The following is an 18845-nucleotide window of genomic DNA, read 5'->3' as shown; positions in this document are numbered from 1 at the left end:
AAAGAGCCAGAGGAATGGTGTGTTTTGCAGCTATATCTTGTTATTGTCAATTGGTAAGTGGGAAAGCCACCCAATTCCAGATAGTAATTACTCTGTTTAGTAAGTGCTCAAACAAGAGCAAGGAATTTTGTTTTGTTTATTTTATTTTGAAGCACCTGTATATTTTGCACCAAATAAATCAGAAAAACTGAGCTGAATGTGTCCTGGACTTTGATTACCCTAGAAGGCTGTGGTTACCGTAAGATTTGTGACAAAATCCTACCGGTAAAAGAGGTGGTTTGTTACAATATATATATATATATATATATATATATATATATGCAAACACTGACAAATTACTTTCAATGCCCACTTTTATATACCGTATATACTCGAGTATAAGCCGACCCGAATATAAGCCGAGGCCCCCAATTTTACCCCAAAAAACTGGGAAAACGTATTGACTCGAGTATAAGACTAGGGTGAGAAATGCAGCAGCTACTGGTAAATTTCTAAATAAAATTAGATCCTAAAAAAAATATATTAATTGAATATTTATTTACAGTGTGTGTATAATGAATGCAGTGTGTGTATAATGAATGCAGTGTGTGTATAATGAATGCAGTGTGTGTGTATAATGAATGCAGTGTGTGTGTATAATGAATGCAGTGTGTGTGTGTATGAGTGCAGTGTGTGTGTATGAGTGCAGTGTATGAGTGCAGTGTGTGTGTGTGTGTGTTGCAGAGCCTTGGTGGGGGGTGGGCAATGCTTTTTAAAAAATTTTTATTATTTTAAATTTTTTTTATTATTTATTATTTTTTTATTTAATTTAATTATTATTATTTTAGTATTATTGTTTATTATTTTTTATTTAATTTAATTATTATTTTAGTATTATTATTTATTTAATTATTATTATTTTTTTTATTATTATTATTTTTTTTTTTTTTCGTCCCCCCTCCCTGCTTGATACATAGCAGGGAGGGGGGCTCCTTCCCTGGTGGTCCAGCATTGGTAGTTCAGTGGGGGGAGAGGGGTGCTGGCAGAGCTGTACTTACCTCTCCTGCAGCTCCTGTCAGCTCTCTCCTCCTCCGCGCCGTCCGTGCAGCTCCCTCTGTCAGCTCCCAGTGTAAGTCTCGCGAGAGCCGCGGCTCTCGCGAGACTTACACTGGGAGCTGAACGGTTGGCGCGGAGGAGGAGAGAGCTGACAGGAGCTGCAGGAGAGGTAAGTACAGCTCTGCCAGCCCCCCTCTCCCCCAGTCTGTATTATGGCAATGCAAATTGCCATAATACAGACTATTGACTCGAGTATAAGCCGAGTTGGGGTTTTTTAGCACAAAAAATGTGCTAAAAAACTCGGCTTATACTCGAGTATATACGGTAATTTATAAACAGATTAAAGAGAAATGGACACAGGACATGAGGCACTCCACTCACTACTTTTATCCAATTTGAATATGTTCAATTTACCACTACTCTATCTATAAGCCAGTGTCCTATCCAAAAACACAGTTTGTAATTTAGGCCAGTGGTTCTGGTGCAGCTGCACCAGTTGCATGGGCGGTAGTTCCGCCATTACAGAACTTTTTTTGTGTACCCCTGGGGGAACTTGTTTGTATCCCTGGGGGAATGCACGCCACATGTTGTGAACTGCTGATCTAAACCAACTGATTTCATCGATAGTCACTTCTATGCAGCTCTTGTGTATACACAATTGCCAGGGTCTGCACCCATACCCCGCAATCGTGTATATAATTACAATATGATTCATTGTGCTGATAACTGAGCTGGTAACTGAACTGTGCCAGCTTTGCTGCGCATCCTGGCAGCCACTCTACAGATAGTGACCCTCATACTCACACAATCACCCAATCACCCATCACGCATAGAGCACAGCTGCACCGCAAACACAATGCACACTTCAAAACCACAAGCAGCCCCTCCCCCATAAACACAACACACTGCAAGCAGCTCCCTTCACACATATGCTCACAGACATAAAAATACACAGACACAGATATACATTGCAGGCATAACCATAGATACATATACACACATATATCCACTCACAGATGCACAAGCATACTCATTTAATGTTTTTGTGTGACTGTGTGTCATTGTGTGTCTCAGTGTATTTGTGTGTGTGTACATGCGTGTCTCAGTGTGTATGTGTGTATCGAGTGAATATCAGTATGTACATTCATCAAAAGTGCATATATATGTGTGTGTGTGTATTTGTGTGTGTGTCCAATGTGACAACACACACACATACATACACACACACACACACACAACAGAGAGCTGAGTGCATGTTGGACAATGTATAGGTGAGAGGATTAAAGACTATGTGAGGAAAAAATACTTTGTTACATATTGAGAAATGTTAATTGTTTATAACTGTTTTCCTATATGTAGCATTAATAATTGTTAACTTATTTTTTTTTAAGTTTTTCTGTCTGGACAAAATTTTAATTTCCATTAAATAATTTGCTTTCTAGGCACACCTAAATGAAAATACATTTTAACATTATTTTCCAGGACAACCAAGATACTTAGATTCTGTAAATGTTTTTTCTGCAAGCCGCTTGGTAGTGATCAAGGTTAATATTAACATGTAGAGCTGTATCAAATACCTAAGCAAAATCCAAGTAGATCACTGGAAGACTCGACTAACTTTATACTAACTTATTCGTAGAACACAATTAAGTTAGTTTGGCATGGCTTGTCTTTCAGAAGACCATGTTGATTCCTACTAATGATGTTCTTAAAAATGAATTCATGAATATTATCCCTTAATTCCTGTTCAAATAATTAAAATAATAATTTAACCACAGCTGCTTAAAAATATGCAATTTAAAATAGAGGAACCACATCTGCTTTCCTCCAATCCTCTGAAAGAAAAGAATTCTGAAAAGTTAAAAACAGTGGTGCAGATATTTCCACACTAAGTACTTGTGGGCTTTGGGGCTTTGCTCATATTAACTTTATGTAGCCAAGCACCTGCTTGCTATAAGGTTTGTGTTACAGGGATTTGCAAATATACAGCTCATTGATTAATGCATCAATCTCAGATTCCAATGGACCAGCATTTTCACTCTTGACCTTTTTTTGGCATTAAGTACTTGTTTGGGCTTGCTAATACTCTCTTTGGCCATGACCTGTTCATTATCCAATTTAGCCCATGTAATTGCCCTTTTGCAAACCCTTTTGGAATGCTTACATATGTTATAGGATGCTACTGACCAAATTGATTTAGATGTTTTGGGTGCTCTTTTCATTTTGTTTATTTTTTTAGTTACCCACATTAGTTTTACTTTGATTATTTTATATTTGTTTTCCAATGGTATCTATTTACTTTTGCAGAATTTGTTTAAAGACCTTCCATTTATCCTCTGTGCTTTTGCCAGTGAATAGCTCCTGACAGTCAATTTATTGCACAGATGCCCCTTATCTATTAAAATCAGTTTTGATTTTGTAAAACCTTTTATATATTTTTTCCTTTGTTTTATTTTTTATTTTTTTTTAGTTCATACCATATTCTGGTCACCATCTCCCAAGAGCTCCCTAACCTGAATATTTGAAAAAAGGTCAACATTATTAGTTTATATAAGATCCAAGCAAACATGGATTCTAGTTGTCAAAATACAAAACGCATTTTCATCCATTAGCAATCTACAGTGAGGGGGGAAAGTATTTGATCCCCTGCTGATTTTAAATGTTTGCCCATTGACAAAGTAATTATCAGTCTATAATTTTAATAATAGGTGTATTTTAACAGTGAGAGGCAGAATAACGAAAAAAAAAAATCCAGAAAAACGCATGTCAAAGTTATAAACTGATTTGCATGTCAATGAGTGAAATAAGTATTTGACCCCTTCGACTTGGTGGTAAAACCCTTGTTGGCAATCACAGAGGTCAGGCGTTTCTTGTAGTTGGCCACCAGGTTTGCACACATCTCAAGAGGGATTTTGTCCCACTCTTCTTTGCAGATCCTCTCTAAGTCATTAAGGTTTCGAGGCTGACGTTTGGCAATTTGAACTTTCAGCTCCCTCCACAGATTTTCCATGGAATTAAGGTCTGGAGACTGGCTAGGCCACTACGTGACCTTAATGTGCTTCTTCTTGAGACACTCCTTTGTTGCCTTGGCTGTGTGTTTTGGGTCATTGTCATGCTGGAATAACCCATCCACGACCCATTTTCAATGCCCTGGCTGAGGTAAGGAGGTTCTCACCCAGGATTTGACGGTACATGACCCTGTCCATCGTCCCTTTAATGCGGTGCAGTTGTCCTGTCCCCTTAGCAGAAAAATACCCCCAAAGTATCATGTTTCCACCTCCATGTTTGACAGTGGGGATGGTGTTCTTGATAGGCAGCATTCCTCCTCCTCCAAATACGAATTGAGTTGATGCCAAAGACCTCGATTTTGGTCTCATCTGACCACAACACTTTCACCCAGTTCTCCTCTGAATCATTCAGATGTTCATTGTCAAACTTCAGACGGGCCTGTACATGTGATTTCTTGAGCAGGGGGACCTTGCAGGAGCTGTAGGATTTCAGTACTTCGCGGCATAGTGTGTTAGCAATTGTTTTCTTGGTGATTATGGTCCCAGCTGCCTTGAGATCATTAACAAGATCCTCCCGTGTAGGTCTGGGCTGATTCCTCACTGTTCTCATGATCATTGAAACTCCACAAGGTGAGATTTTGCATGGAGCTGTTATTTTGTGTTTCTTCCATTTGTGAATAATCGCATCAACTGTTATCACCTTCTCACCAAGCTGCTTGGCGATGGTCTTGAAACCCATTCCCGCCTTGTGTAGCTCTACAATCTTGTCCCTGACATCCTTGGACAGCTCTTTGATCTTGGCCATGGTGGAGAGTTTGGAATCTGATTGATTGCTTCTGTGGACAGGTGTCTTTAATACAGGTAACAAGCTGAGATTAGGAGCACTCCCTTTAAGAGAGTGCTCCTAATTTTAGCTTGTTACCTGTATAAAAGACACATGGGAGCCAGAAATCTTGCTGATTGATAGGGGATCAAATACTTTTTTCACTCATTGACATGCAAAGCAATATATAACTTTTTTGACATGCGTTTTTCTGGATTTTTTGTTGTTGTTGTTATTCTGTCTCTCACAGTTAAAATACATCTACCATTAAAATTATAGACTGATCATTTCTTTGTCAGTGGACAAATGTTCAAAATCAGCAGGAGATCAAATACTTTTTTCCCTCACTGTATGTTCCTAAAACAGTAAGTTAAAACTTTGAGCAACTTGACAGAGTTAAACAAGGGAAAACCCCAGGTTACAAAAAGACAGCTCTGCATTTAGTCCTTTTTAATGTCACTGTTAACCACTCATCATTGCTAATACGTGATAATGATTTGAAATGAAATAATACAAGGCTTCCGCTCTCCCACTTACAGTGAATGAGAAGAAAGGTACCCATGTAGAGAAAGCTGGACACCTACAATATAAAATGTATCTGTGGTTCAATACAACATAAGACTGCTGGATAGAGGGTGCCAGTTTTAAGGCTTCAGGACCAGGTCTCCTGGCAAACAAAATGAGCATAACTGCATTAAGCTGTGCTTTGTGTAGCTCACACCATGCGCCAGAGCTGAGATTTTCTCTGGAAAGGAAAGAGAAATTAGTAATATTTTAAAGAAAAGGGTTTAACCCCTTAAGGACACATGACATGTGTGACATGTCATGATTCCCTTTTATTCCAGAAGTTTGGTCCTTAAGGGGTTAATAGACATTGAGCAAGCTGTAAAAAGGAGACAGGTAGCATGAGTAGATGTAAGACAAGGAGAGTGTGTGTAGGTAGGTTAGTTATACTGGAATGACAATGGAACTTTGGCATAACGAGTGGGGGCAGGGATTTGTGGCATGGCAGGTGCATAGTGCGACTTGTCTAAAAGGACATATAAGGCAGTGTGCTACCATTACTTTATTTACTTAATAAATAAAATATTTTCTCAGTGGTGTGAACTATTATTAATAGATATATTTTTTTCTCGGGGATGGGTTATCTTTTTTTTTTTTTTTATAAATAGCTAACCAGCACCAGTTTTTACAATTACTGACAGCAAAAACCTTTTTATAAATAGCTAACCAGCACCAGTTTTTACAATTACTGACAGAAAAAAACAAAGAAAAAGGTTACATGTGCTCTTCCCAAATCCCTATGCATATTTAAACAAATGGAGGTTAGTTAGTTAGTTGCTCCAATGACCATGAGAGACTTTAGCCCATCTGCCACGTCAAGGCAAACCTCTCAGGTGGGTCCTACACTAACCTTTCACCTTGCTTCCTTGAGCTTCTGGCAAAGATATCTCTAATGAGACAGAGAGGGGTATTTTTTATATACACCCCTACATGCTTATTAACCCTTAATAGGGAACACATGGGATGGACAACAGCATTGTAACAAAGCTATGTGATTACAATTACTAAGCCTCTGTGATAGTTGCCATTCAGCATGTCTTCCTCCTACCTGACTAATTGCTTTCTTGAGAGGTTGCAAAGAAGTAGACATGTTACAATAATAAGGCATTTGAAAAATAAATCTTGAGCCCTCGATTCAGGGCTTCCATGAGAAATTATGGGGCCCCTTACTCAGTTTAAGGATTGAGCCCCCTGATGCCCGCCTGATGAGTCCGCCCACAAGGCCCATCCTGAGTCCACCCAAAAGAATGCAGCGAGTGTGGAGTAGATGTGTGTGTGTGTGGGGAATGTAGGGTGTGCGTGTAGTGAATGCAGTGTGTGTGCAAAGTGGATGTGGTGTGTGTAGTGTATGCAGTGTTTGTGTGTAGTGTATGCAGTGTGTTTATAATGGATGTAAAGTGTGTGTGTGGCTGATGCAGCATGTGTGTGTGATGTAGATGAGGTGGGTGTGTATAGTGGATGCAGATTGGGGGTTTATAGTGGATGCATTGTGCATGTTTTGTGGATGTGGTGTGTGTGTAAAGTGTATGCAGTGAGTGTAGTGGATTAAGTGCGTGTGTAGTCGATGCAGTATGTATAGTGATTGCAGAGTGTGTGTTTGTTTAGTGAATGCAATTTGTATATTTGTGTAATGAATGCAGAATGTGTGTAATGGATGAAGTGTGTGTAGTGGACACAGAGTATGTGCTTGTGTAGTGGATGCAATGTGTAGTTAACGCTAAGTGCTTGTTTGTGTAGTGGATGTTCCTGAAAGCGAAAGGTGTAGATTGGTTGAGAATAGCCAGAAATAGGAAATAAACAGAGGAGTCAATAAACTAGTTAAAAAGAACAACAACAGAGCAGGGCATACAAATATACTGCTGCATATATATATATATATATAAATTGGTCAAGTAATGGTGAAGCTAGAGTATCGAAAAATAACTATATAAGACATTACGATGTGTGTTTATATAAAGTTTTACCTACATTAAGTCCTTAATTTCTGGTGTTGAAATGTGTGATCATTTTCATCTCAAATGTCTTTCTTTCATAAGAGTCTTCAACATTTCCATTAAGAATTTTAATCTTGAGGTATTGGATGGCGATCATTTCAGGTGAAGTGTTATAACCTACAACTGAATATAAAGAGATGAATCCCATATATATATATATATATATATATATATATATATATATATATATATATATATATATATATAAACTGTTCATAAAAGATAAAACCTGGTGTAAATGCCATTAAGTCCGTGTCATTACTAAGGGCAACTGTGGAACCCAGTGTCAGGATCTACATTGGAGAACTGCACGTTGAACGTACTCGTAAACTAAGACCAAAATGTAGCTATTTCATCTATTTATTTATTCTTTTATCAACTAATTATCTATAGTTTATCTATAGTTGATGCTAGTAAAGCCATATTTTAGTAAGAGTGGTACCTAAAAGTTATTTTCTTGCAGGATGAAATTTTGACTGTGATCAGACGTGTAGATGATAACTGGGCAGAAGGAATGTTGGGAGACAAGATTGGAATTTTTCCGATTCTGTATGTGGAGGTAAGAGCATCATATTCTTAAATATAGGCAGGAAATAAAAACCACACAGGAGTGTATAATCACATTTCTAACTGACAGCTACACTCATTACGTTAATACATCCAAAAACAGCAGTATGAATATTATTAAGCATATTCACTATTCAAGAAGCTCTGATGTATCTCATTGTCAAACCGAGGCAATCCAATAATGAGATGGGGGTTTTGGGGGAAGAATGTTAATTAACACAGCACATCAATATTTCCCTGATAATTGGATTCTAATAAATTGTAGTGAGTTAATAGTTGTAAATACAAATTAAGGTATTTCTCAGTGGCATCCATCTTTTTCCATTTGTTCCAGATACAGTCACAGTTCCATAGATATTGAAGTTTTGTTAAAATTCTTCTATAATGACCCATTCTTACAAAAATATCTAATGCAGGCACATTTATTTCAGTGTGGCTTACTTTTAGATGTTCCTAGGGTACAGCATTTCTACATAGAAGGCTGTGCAGCAGTACCTGGCGGTGCTCGTTACTTAAAACTAAAATCGGCAATAGATGTAATAGTTGTAATAGTTGGTATTGCCTTGAAAAACAAACACTATACATTACATAGGCAAAAAAATGTATAAAGATTATCAAGTTTATCCTTCAGTGTATTCATAGATCTAAAAATTACATTTACATTTTTGTAGATATGCCTAATATTTTGGTTCAGTTAGTCTACAAATAGTGATTTCAGTGGATCAGGCTGGTAAGTTGTTCAGCCTTCAATTGAGTTAAACACTTGCTAGTTCTACAGGATTAGTGTTTATAGGCATTAAGCTTGTTGACACGTTGTTTCCAAATTGTTCTGATTGATTCCAAAAGCAACATTATAAATTCTTACTGTTTGTAGTACCTTTCAAATGAACATGCGTCACTTTAATGCAGCTGTCTCATGCAAAAGCTTTAACTTTGAATGAGACAGCTGCCTCACTATGCTGGCTGAAAAAAAGCAGATAAATGTAATTTTCTGTCATATTTACCCGCTTCTTTGTTCTTATGGTTTCCAAGCCCACTCCAGGGGGACATTGATCTAACCAATCAGTTTCCTATCCCCAGGGATGTTGAAAAATTTCATTGGGCATGCTTGACAGATTTACACATGTGCAGTTTGAAGATTTCATTACCTTGCAACATTTGAGAGGGGGAGAAGAAGGGGAGTCTGATCAGTGTGATCATACAGAGCAGGCTCTGGTGTCAGGTTTATCTTTCCTGCTGCTGCACAATGATACCCTGTGTCTGTCATTAGTGGACTGGTCTGAAACTGGGAAGGGTTTGGTAAGAGGGAAGATAAGGTAGGGGTGGGGCTAAAGAAACTCCACTAGCCAAAAAGCATGCCCAACAATACAATCTAGCTAAGTTTATAACCTTTTATTACATACTTTTTAAAGGTTTTCCTTTATCATTTTGGATTGCAAATTTATTTGAAAGTGTTTGCTTGCTGGTTACAAAACATAATTGTCAAGTGATGCATGTCTCTTTAACATCCCTATACTCAGCGAAAAACTAAGCTGTTGATCTGTAGGAGTATGTTTCATACACAGACGCTTTTAAATAAGGAATTTTGTATATTTAAGACATTGGTTCTCACAGAGGTGCATAGAGGAGAATGGGTTTCATTATGCCTTGTCTCAGGACAGATCATCCTCCATTCTAAATGCTTACATGGCCGTTGTCGTCAATTTATGTTTGAAAAGCCTTTGGTGGAAATTCTATCCCAATACACACTTACTTGCTTGTTATCACTTTGCTAAGAGTTGGCGTGTTATAATACACCTGGAAATCTTTCATGCGCTTAATTGTACGGAGCTGTGAGAGCCCACAGGCATGAAAATGCAGCAGGCCTAGATTCATAATATGTAAAAGACAGTAGCAAATATTGAAGTGCACCTTTATTGTAACTGGAACCGTAATCTGTGAGTAATGGCACAAGACACTCACATTACATCACTTCTTTAGTGATTAATCTATGCAATAACTAGTCAGACCTCAATAACATGTTTTTCTACATCACTAATAGTCTTATGTTTTTCAAAATCATCATCATTTCCACTGTGTCTTGCATCCAACTAGTGATGAATCATTTTGCTCTCCTGCACCTCCCTCAACTGTCAACATATATCACTAACACAATAATGTGGGTAATTAGAAACCTGAAATTGGTTAACAAGATGCAAAGAATAAAATGGAAATAATAACAATGCAACACAACCAGTTAAGAATAAATTCACAGTTTCCCCCATATGCATTTCTAAACAAGTTTATTATTCTTTTATTATTTGCACACATATAGAGCACCCCAGCTTGCTGTGTATGGAGTACCCCATTTAATTGCACAATATAAAAGTGCATGTTTCCATTAGTAATCTGCATTTTTACGTAAGAAATACCTCCCTGGCTGTCTATCAAATAACTAGGGAGCTTTGCATTCTCTTCCTTGTGCCTGCCATTCCTTCTCCGAAGTTATATTGAACCTGTGGGCACATGCGTCCTTGTACAAGCATCCCCAGGACTCCTGGTACCTTGGGTTCCTGGCTTTTTCATCTTCCCCCTGGACCTCACCTGGTTGTCTCCAGCTCCCCCATGTATGGAAGTGTGCACGCACTCGTGCCTAGGAATCAGAGGCTTCTCGATTAGAATCCTCTGATTGGTCATTTTCCCGGGAACAGAGGAAAGACTGCAGATGTAAGAAACGCAAGTTTTGCACGTTCTCTTTAGATATACTCCCAATGACAAAATGCATATCTAAATGCATGCAATCTTTTTATTGGGCATATATCTACTAAATAGTGATGTTATATATATTTTTATCTTTTTTGTTTGGAGTGTTCCTTTAACATGTTCACCTGCATATAATTCGCCTTTATTGTTGGTTGGGTGACCACACTTATCCCTCTGCTCTCAGACCACAGTTCATTTTCATATAATGAGTTTACATCAATGGCCGGTATAAAAGAATATAAGCCACTCAACATGACTTACCATTGTCCTTAAACGCTGTACGCAGCTTACATCAGTGAAATATTTGAGGACAAGCAAAATATTTTATCATCAAATAGAACAGGCCTTTCTGTGAAATAAAGTAGTGGAACAGTGAAAAAAACCAAATGTTTGCAGCTCTCAACATAAAACCGTTACTGTTGAGTATTCATCTTAGTCTTGTAAAGTAATTCAAGTTACAAATCAAAGCAAACAAAAACAATTTCTACTGCTCTGAATGTTTTTCTTTGAATTATTTTTCAAATCATTTCTTTGTACACACGTGCTTAAATTCAATACTTGATGATCATTTATGATTTATGGAGCAGGTTTCTTTTTTTTTTTTTTTCACAGGGTCAGTCTTAGCATCAAAACCACTTCAGCTTAATTGCGTGGTTTTGCTGCATAGATCATGGCACTGCAGTCTCACTGCTCATTGATCGGCCAGTTAGGAGTTAAAATACTATTTCTGCAGCCTTAGCCATATCTCACATGGCTGTCACACATAGACTTCATACATACATTCTGAAAAAAAATACATCAGTTTTAACCCTATGTTCAGCACCAGTAAACAAGTTTTACTGTATCATTTGGCAAATGAGTGTGTCCTTCTTAGCTATCTACTTAGTCGTGACACTTCACACCTCTGCTAATTGCCAGTTTAATTGACTCCACTCCCCAAATAAAATAAATATAATTCATTGTTTAGTAGATATAGCTCCAATGAAAACATGCACTTATTTTATTAAATGTTTTTTTCCATTGGAGGTATATCTAAAACCAGCTTTTAAAAGCTTTAAATATCTTGTCTTCTGCCTTTGCAACCCCTCCCATTCTTACCCCACCCAGTCTTTCTTTGTTTGTCCAATCACAGACTTTCCAATGCAGCTCAATGAGAAGTGTTTGCAAGGCACATGCTGTGAGCAATTGCTGCCTCCACTGAGCTAAACAAAGCAGGAAGTAACAGGACCTGTGGTCTGATTGACTGTGAAGGATTAATTTGTCAAAAGAAGTGTAAATTGTAGCTGTATTAGTCCAGTGATGTAGATGTAAAAAAACAGATAAAATCCGTATCTTGTAATACCTTTTTTTATTGGACTAACATATTTTTTTTAATGTCAAGCTTTCTGGAGAACCTCCCTTTCTCAAGTCTGAAGCATTTCTGAGCACATAGATTTCTGAGCACGACACATAGAATTAAAGTGACATGAGTGCAGATAAGACACAGGTTTGATAGAAAATAGACAACATTCTTGCAGAGGGTCATAAATATCTTTCTGAAAATCAGAGTGAGGGGGGAGAGGAAGAAAAAAATAAACAAGCAGACCGTGCAGAAGATGGTACACTTTATACATACATACACACACACACACACACACACAAATATATCTATATGTATATGCAAACACAAACACATGAACACATATACATATATACATACATGCACTGAACTCATATACCCAAATATAAATGCACAGTCACATATATAAGCATACATGCAAAAGAGTATGGGACAGCATAGGTCTACACATAGTATTTTGTATATTGATAGAATAAACATATTGGAATGCATTTTAAAGTATTGATACATATGACAGAACAGTAAGATAATGTGGGAGAGTGTTCATGTAAAGTGTTGGTAGTGGGACAGGAAACCCAAATCAATATTTAGACCTCTATTCTTGCTGTAAAACAGTTTGATCATTCTGGTTTCAAAAGTTTTTCTTTCTTGGGTATTTTTAAAACCACCTTTCAGTACTTGATTTTTAGGTCCTTCATTGAGTGGCCAGGTTGGGTAAAGTGGTCTCCCACAGGGGTGCAGTACGATTCTTCTTTGTGGTGTTTAATGGAGTGTCTGTGCATATTCATTCTGCCATTTAATGGCTGGGTGGTTTCCCCAATGTAGCATCCTAGGTGGCATTTTGTGCATTGAAACATGTATACCACATTGTTGGATGTGCAGGAGTATAATCATTTAATGCTGTAGGTTTTATTGTTGTGTGTGGATGTGTTGTCTGTGCATATGTGCCGACACAGTTTGCAGTGAGGTTTTTTGCATTGACTGGTCCCGTTTTCATTATTCTTCCCATCAGTGGGCAGCTTTCTGTTGATTCATTTTTGTTGAAGGTTTGGTGGTTGTCTGAAAGCCAAAATGGGTGTTTCAGAGAAAATGTTTTTCAGAGTCTCATTTGTTGTAGGTCTTTGATGATTTTCTGTATTTCCTCAAGAGCTGGGTTGTAGGTGAGCACAAGTGGCACTCATGTCGATATTTTTTTCTCTCTCTACTGTAGCAGGGGCATGCATGGAGTTTTTCAGCAATGTTTATTTGTTTGGTAATAGTCTTCTGCCTCATAGATTGGGAGAGTACATTTAGATGGGAATTACAGTCATTAGGATCAGATCATATGCGATGGTACCTAGTGCTTGGCTGTAAATGATGCCCTGTGTAGTATGGGAGGGGTGGAAGCTGGAGATGTGAAGATAACTGCACCTGTCTGTGGGTTTTCTGTAAACCCCGTATCACAACTCAACTTTGAATTCCATGCGTTGTCTTGCTCAGAAATCCTTCAGACTTGAGAAAGGGAGGTGGTCTTTCCTCCTCAAGTGTAGTTACTCCTGTGTCTGTCTTCCTCCAAGTCAACTGTGCTACCATCAGCTCCACCACGCAGGCTCGCTGCCTAGGTGTTTTCTTTGACTCCGACCTCTCCTTCAAGCCTCATGTTCAATCTATCGCCAAATTCTGTCATTTCCATCTCAAAAACATTGCGCGCATCCGCCCCTACTTAACGCCAGATGTGACTAAGGTGTTGGTCCATTCCACTGTCCTTTCTCGCATTGACTACTGTAATCAGCTTCTCAGTGGTCTTACGTGCTCCCAACTTGCGCCGTTACAGTCCATAATGAATGCGGCAGGGAGGCTCATCTTCCTGTCCGCCCGCACCTACCATGCCTCACCCTTGTGTCAGTCCCTACATTAGCTTCCTATAAAATATAGAGCTGAATTTAAAATTCTGGTTCTTGCTTTCAAATCGCTACATTATGCTGCTCCCACCAATCTATCCTCCCTTATACACAAGTATGTCCCATCTAGGCCCTTACGATCTGCTGAAGACTTATGTCTATCTTCTGTCCGTACTCCCACCTCTGATTCTCGCCTTCAAGATTTCTCGAGGGCTGCACCGTTCCTGTGGAACTCACTTCCCTCCTCCGTTAGATGCTCACCCAGTCTCCACTCCTTTAAAAAAATCGTTAAAAACCCACATCTTCATAAAAGCATGTCAATTAAACTGTTAATAGCTCCTGACTGATTCCTCTTCTGCAACTGTCCTTACCTTTTTGTGTCATTTTACCCCACTCCCTCTAGCATGTAAGCTCATTGAGCAGGGCCCTCAACCCCTCTGTTCCTGTGTGTCCAACTTGTCTGGTTACAACTACATGTCTGTTCGTCCACCCATTGTAGAGCGCTGCGGAATTTGATGGTGCTATATAAATATCATAATAATAATAATAATTAAAAAATTCTGTTAGTCCAATAAAAAAGGTATTACAAGATACGAATTGTATCTGTTTTTTTTACATCTATATGTATATATATGTTGCCATAAATTAATATTAGCACCCTTGGTAAGTATGAGCAAAGAAGGCTGTGAAATATTGTCTCAATTGTTTAACCTTTTGATCTTTTGTTCAACAAAATAAACAGAAAACTCTCTGCTCTCATGGATATCAATGAATTGCAAACACAACACAGGCTTATCCACAAACAAATAATAATCTTTGTGAAATACATATGTGGCACAATATTTGGCACCCCTATGAATATATTTTGGTATATTTGAAGTATATTCCCATTTATATTTGAAATTTTTAGTACACCTGGGTTACTAGGAACAGGAAATTATTCAATGACTTCCTGTTTCACATTAGTATAAATATGAGAACTCATAGTCCAAATTCCCTTTCATACATCACAATGGGTAAGACCAATGGACGTAGCTGTGATGTGTGGCCAAAGGTTGTTGAGCTTCACACAATGGGAATTGGCTAAGAACTGGAAATGTTATGAATCAATCTGAAAGAGGACATGTGTCTGTATTATCTCAACGCACTGTTAAGAGAATGGATCGAGAAACCCAAAAATCTCCAAGGATTACAGCTGGAGAATTACAGAAGTTAGTTGCATCAGAAAGTAAGAAAATCTCCGACATCACCACCTACCTATTACTACAAGTTGTTTGGAAGGGTTTCAAGGGTTTTGGGGCTGCTTTTCAAAAATTAACTTATGTTAAATGGGCAGCTGACTGTCTTTGCCAGAAAGCTTTAAATGGGTCATGGTTGGATGTTGCAGCCGGACCATGATCCAAAACATACATCAAAATCAACACAAAAATGGTTTTCTAACCACAAAATCAAGGTCCTGTGATTGCCATCCCAGTCCCCTGACCTGAACCCCATTCAAAACCTGTGGGATGAATCCACCAGTATTGACCCCGACATTTGAAGAATCTTGAGAGAATCTGTATGTAGGAATAGTCTTAGATCCCTTGCTATGTATTCTCTAATTCCATCAGGCATTATAGGCAAAATCTTAGTTCTGTTATCTTGGCAAAAGGAGGTAGCACAATGTATAGATAGATATATTTTGCACATATTTTTTTTCATTAACCTGTGTTGTGTTTGCAATTGTTTCATATCCACAAGAGCAGAGTATTTTTGAGTATTGTTTTAACAAAAGATCAAAAGGATAAACAATAAAGACAATGTTTTACAGCCTTCTTTGCTCATATTTACCAAAGGTGCCAATATTAGTGGAGGTCACTGTACATATTCTGTACATATTTCTTTATTTTCTTAAAATAATTTCAAAAAAGCAAAACATAACATGTTAGGGTTCCTTTATTGTGGGATTTATGGACAATTAAAGCAAAACTCCTTGATTTGGATCATTTTTCCAGCTTAGCTACATTGTTTGAACTTTGCAATTCAGTTTTCAATTTCCTGCAATTCAGTATTTAGTGAGTAAACCCCTAGTACATAAAGAGCATTATAAGAGAATTTTAAATTGAAATCCATAATATTCTAAGTAGGTCACTGAATGGCAACACCCTGCAGTTAAGAATGTTGAATATACTGTAACAAAAAGGCAGAAAGTATTTTAATGGGGAAAGGAATAGGAACTCAGAGTGTCACGATAACTGTGGCAAGAAAAAGGGGGTAACCCTAAGTATGTAGTAATTAAATAGGAAAGTGCTTGCCTACAGGTGTCAATTGGTTAAAACATAACATTTAATAAATTTGTTTAAAAGCTTGCCGTCGATAATCAGCAAATAAACCAAAAATTATTATTATTAATAGTGTAGAACAAAGGACAAAAAGAAAAAAGTATAAAGAAAATAAAAAAGGACTACTGTAGAATAATCCTAATTATTACTGAGATTACAGCAGGAGTCCAAGTATAAGTAATTAGTAGTGTACATTCAAAAATGCCAGTGAAAATGAAGCTGGCAATTATAAGAGACACAAAGTATCAATAGAGTAAAAAAAGAAAAAAGCATATAGGCAAAAAAGTGAATACGAGGATGGGAAATTGGGTGTTTGGAGAAATGGAAAGAACTATGGGAGAACCAGTCTAGGGCTTAGAGATATCTATGGAGAGGAAGAGTGCCAATGATATCACTTAAGTTATTCTTTCTGTTATATATTTCCTTTGTGGGTATTTAGTGCTGATTTTATATGTATGTTTTGTTTTAAATGTTCTGATTAATTCCGTGTGAGATCATTTAATGAAGGGACACTGAACGTGTGATTCGAAACTCATTAGCAGCTGACTCATAGCACAGTGCATGTCTTACATCAGTTTTCAAGGCAATTACCGATATTTGAAATAAGAATGACACACAGCATTCATATTTCACACATCTCAATTTGTTCCACCAAATCGAAGGGGGAAACAGCTGTTTGACACCTTTTTATAAAGGTTATTTTTATTTTGTATTCACTAGCATTTAAAGCTTTTAATAAAATTGTTTAAAATGTCCTATTCTATAAAGTAATTTTATTCTCCTGCATAGTTACTGAGCACAATGAAGCTGATTTTTTTCGCAGTTCAGTAGAGCGTTTACTGCACTTTTTTTCCTATATAATTACTGAGGGGCTTTGGTTTCAAAATATTTCGAACAATAACCCTTCAGAATAAAGTATCCATTAATAGGGGATTTCTTAGTTAATTGCTTCAAGAAAATGTGAAGCAATTAGCTTGGTAGAACCCTTATTATTAATGCCTACAAGAAGTCTATTTTTTATTGTTTTTTTTTTTTTTTTTTTTTTTTACTTTTTAAATTAAAATCATGACCTAGATTTGCTGTCTTCCTTCGAGGAAAAAAAGTCTTTAGTACATAAATAGTACTGGACCCTAAATCATGTATTTGGGTTTGTTCACTAAACAATATAGTCTAAAATAGCTACAATTGGCAGACCTTTTCCTGATGAGCTGTTTTGATCATGATTTTGGAAACTTGGCTTGCAGTTTGAAACAATTTTTTATGTAGACAATTTACTGTGAAATATTCTTTTTCAGGTTTGTAGTTATGCTTCATTGAGTGATAACGTTTTTTTTTTTAAATTCAACATTAACAGCTATGGGTCTTTTCAGTGAAATGAAAATTTTATTGTAAACAGTATCTCAAACTCAGTTCAGTGTAAGTACACTGGGGCGGCCCTTCATTGTTTTCTAATTTACTCTAAAAGGTAGATTTGTAGTGTTCCAATGCTTCAGAGGGTTTGATAGCAGGGGTGGTTTCACGGCTGGTGACTACCTGCAATTACATACCTTTAAATTACTAATTTGGGCAGTGGGTGGGGATTTAACAAAATCAACATGTTCTTTTCTAAAAAGTTTGGGGAAAAAATGTAAAGAGAGAGGAGTCAACAATGGAATGTGCCTGATAATTCACATGGTTTCCATGTTGATCGTCCCACTTTCTGTGCTTTAGACCACTTTATAGAACAGCACATTTGATAAATTCCCACTGATTCCTTGTATAATGCAAACTGTAAAGATGTGACATTGTGCTAGCGCACTCTTCCTTCATACCACCAAGTGAGATGGAAAGATAGGGTTTGGTGAAGCTGAAGAAAAGGTTGGAAGTGTTACTAGATAAGGTTTTAGTAGCTGAGGAATGAAGATAGATAATGAAGGCAGTAGATATAAAGAGACTGAGGGCAGATCACAACTGGGTGACATAAGTATAAATGGGAATAAAACCATGCTGGAGTTTAAGTTGATTCTTAGTAGATTCTTTTTGCGATTTGTAAGAAACATTTATTCATTGTATTTAAATAAAGAAATCTAAAAGTAGTAAACACTATATATATATATATATATTGCATTATTCTAAATAAAATATGTTTTTGCCATTTGAAACTTTTAAGAACTTAACTGAATAGTACTACATAATAACAATGTAAGGTATATTTACATCCGATTAGGTATTGATCCAGAGATAGGATAATTATCAGTGTCAAAATATAATGATGCTTTGTTCTATATAAATGAAAAGCATAAGCATAACATAACATGTACATTTTATTAAGAAATTATTTGAAGATGGCATCTACAAGATTAATTATATCAGCACTATGCCTTTGGATTTCTTTCCCCCCAAAAATTATTAAACTTAAAATTTGCGCTTTTGATTTAATAAAATTAACTTTCTAATTGCTATATAATGTTTACACATAACTGTTGCCTCAGGGAAAAATTGCCCCCAACAAAGATGCATCTATAACAGAGAAATGCATGTTGGGCGTTCTCCTTTTTGTTATTTTATTCACTTCACTTATGCATTGCACTAT

At 37.0% G+C, this 18845-nt stretch overlaps 1 protein-coding gene across 2 annotated transcripts in view; it reads left to right on the top strand.

Annotated features, from left to right (window-relative positions):
• The window catches only part of SH3RF3 (SH3 domain containing ring finger 3), a 495467-nt gene that overhangs the window by 292857 nt on the left and 183765 nt on the right, over positions 1-18845 (top strand). For both annotated transcript variants that reach the window (XM_063458008.1, XM_063458017.1), the window contains exon 3: positions 7888-7983. In XM_063458008.1, the coding sequence (XP_063314078.1) occupies positions 7888-7983 (96 nt within the window). The remainder of the gene's footprint in view (positions 1-7887; positions 7984-18845) is intronic.

The sequence above is a fragment of the Pelobates fuscus genome, chromosome 1 (assembly GCF_036172605.1).
Source record: "Pelobates fuscus isolate aPelFus1 chromosome 1, aPelFus1.pri, whole genome shotgun sequence".
Classification (NCBI taxonomy): domain Eukaryota; kingdom Metazoa; phylum Chordata; class Amphibia; order Anura; family Pelobatidae; genus Pelobates; species Pelobates fuscus.
The sequence above is the reverse complement of the archived record's forward strand: the minus strand, read 5'-3'. Positions and strand labels throughout refer to the sequence as shown.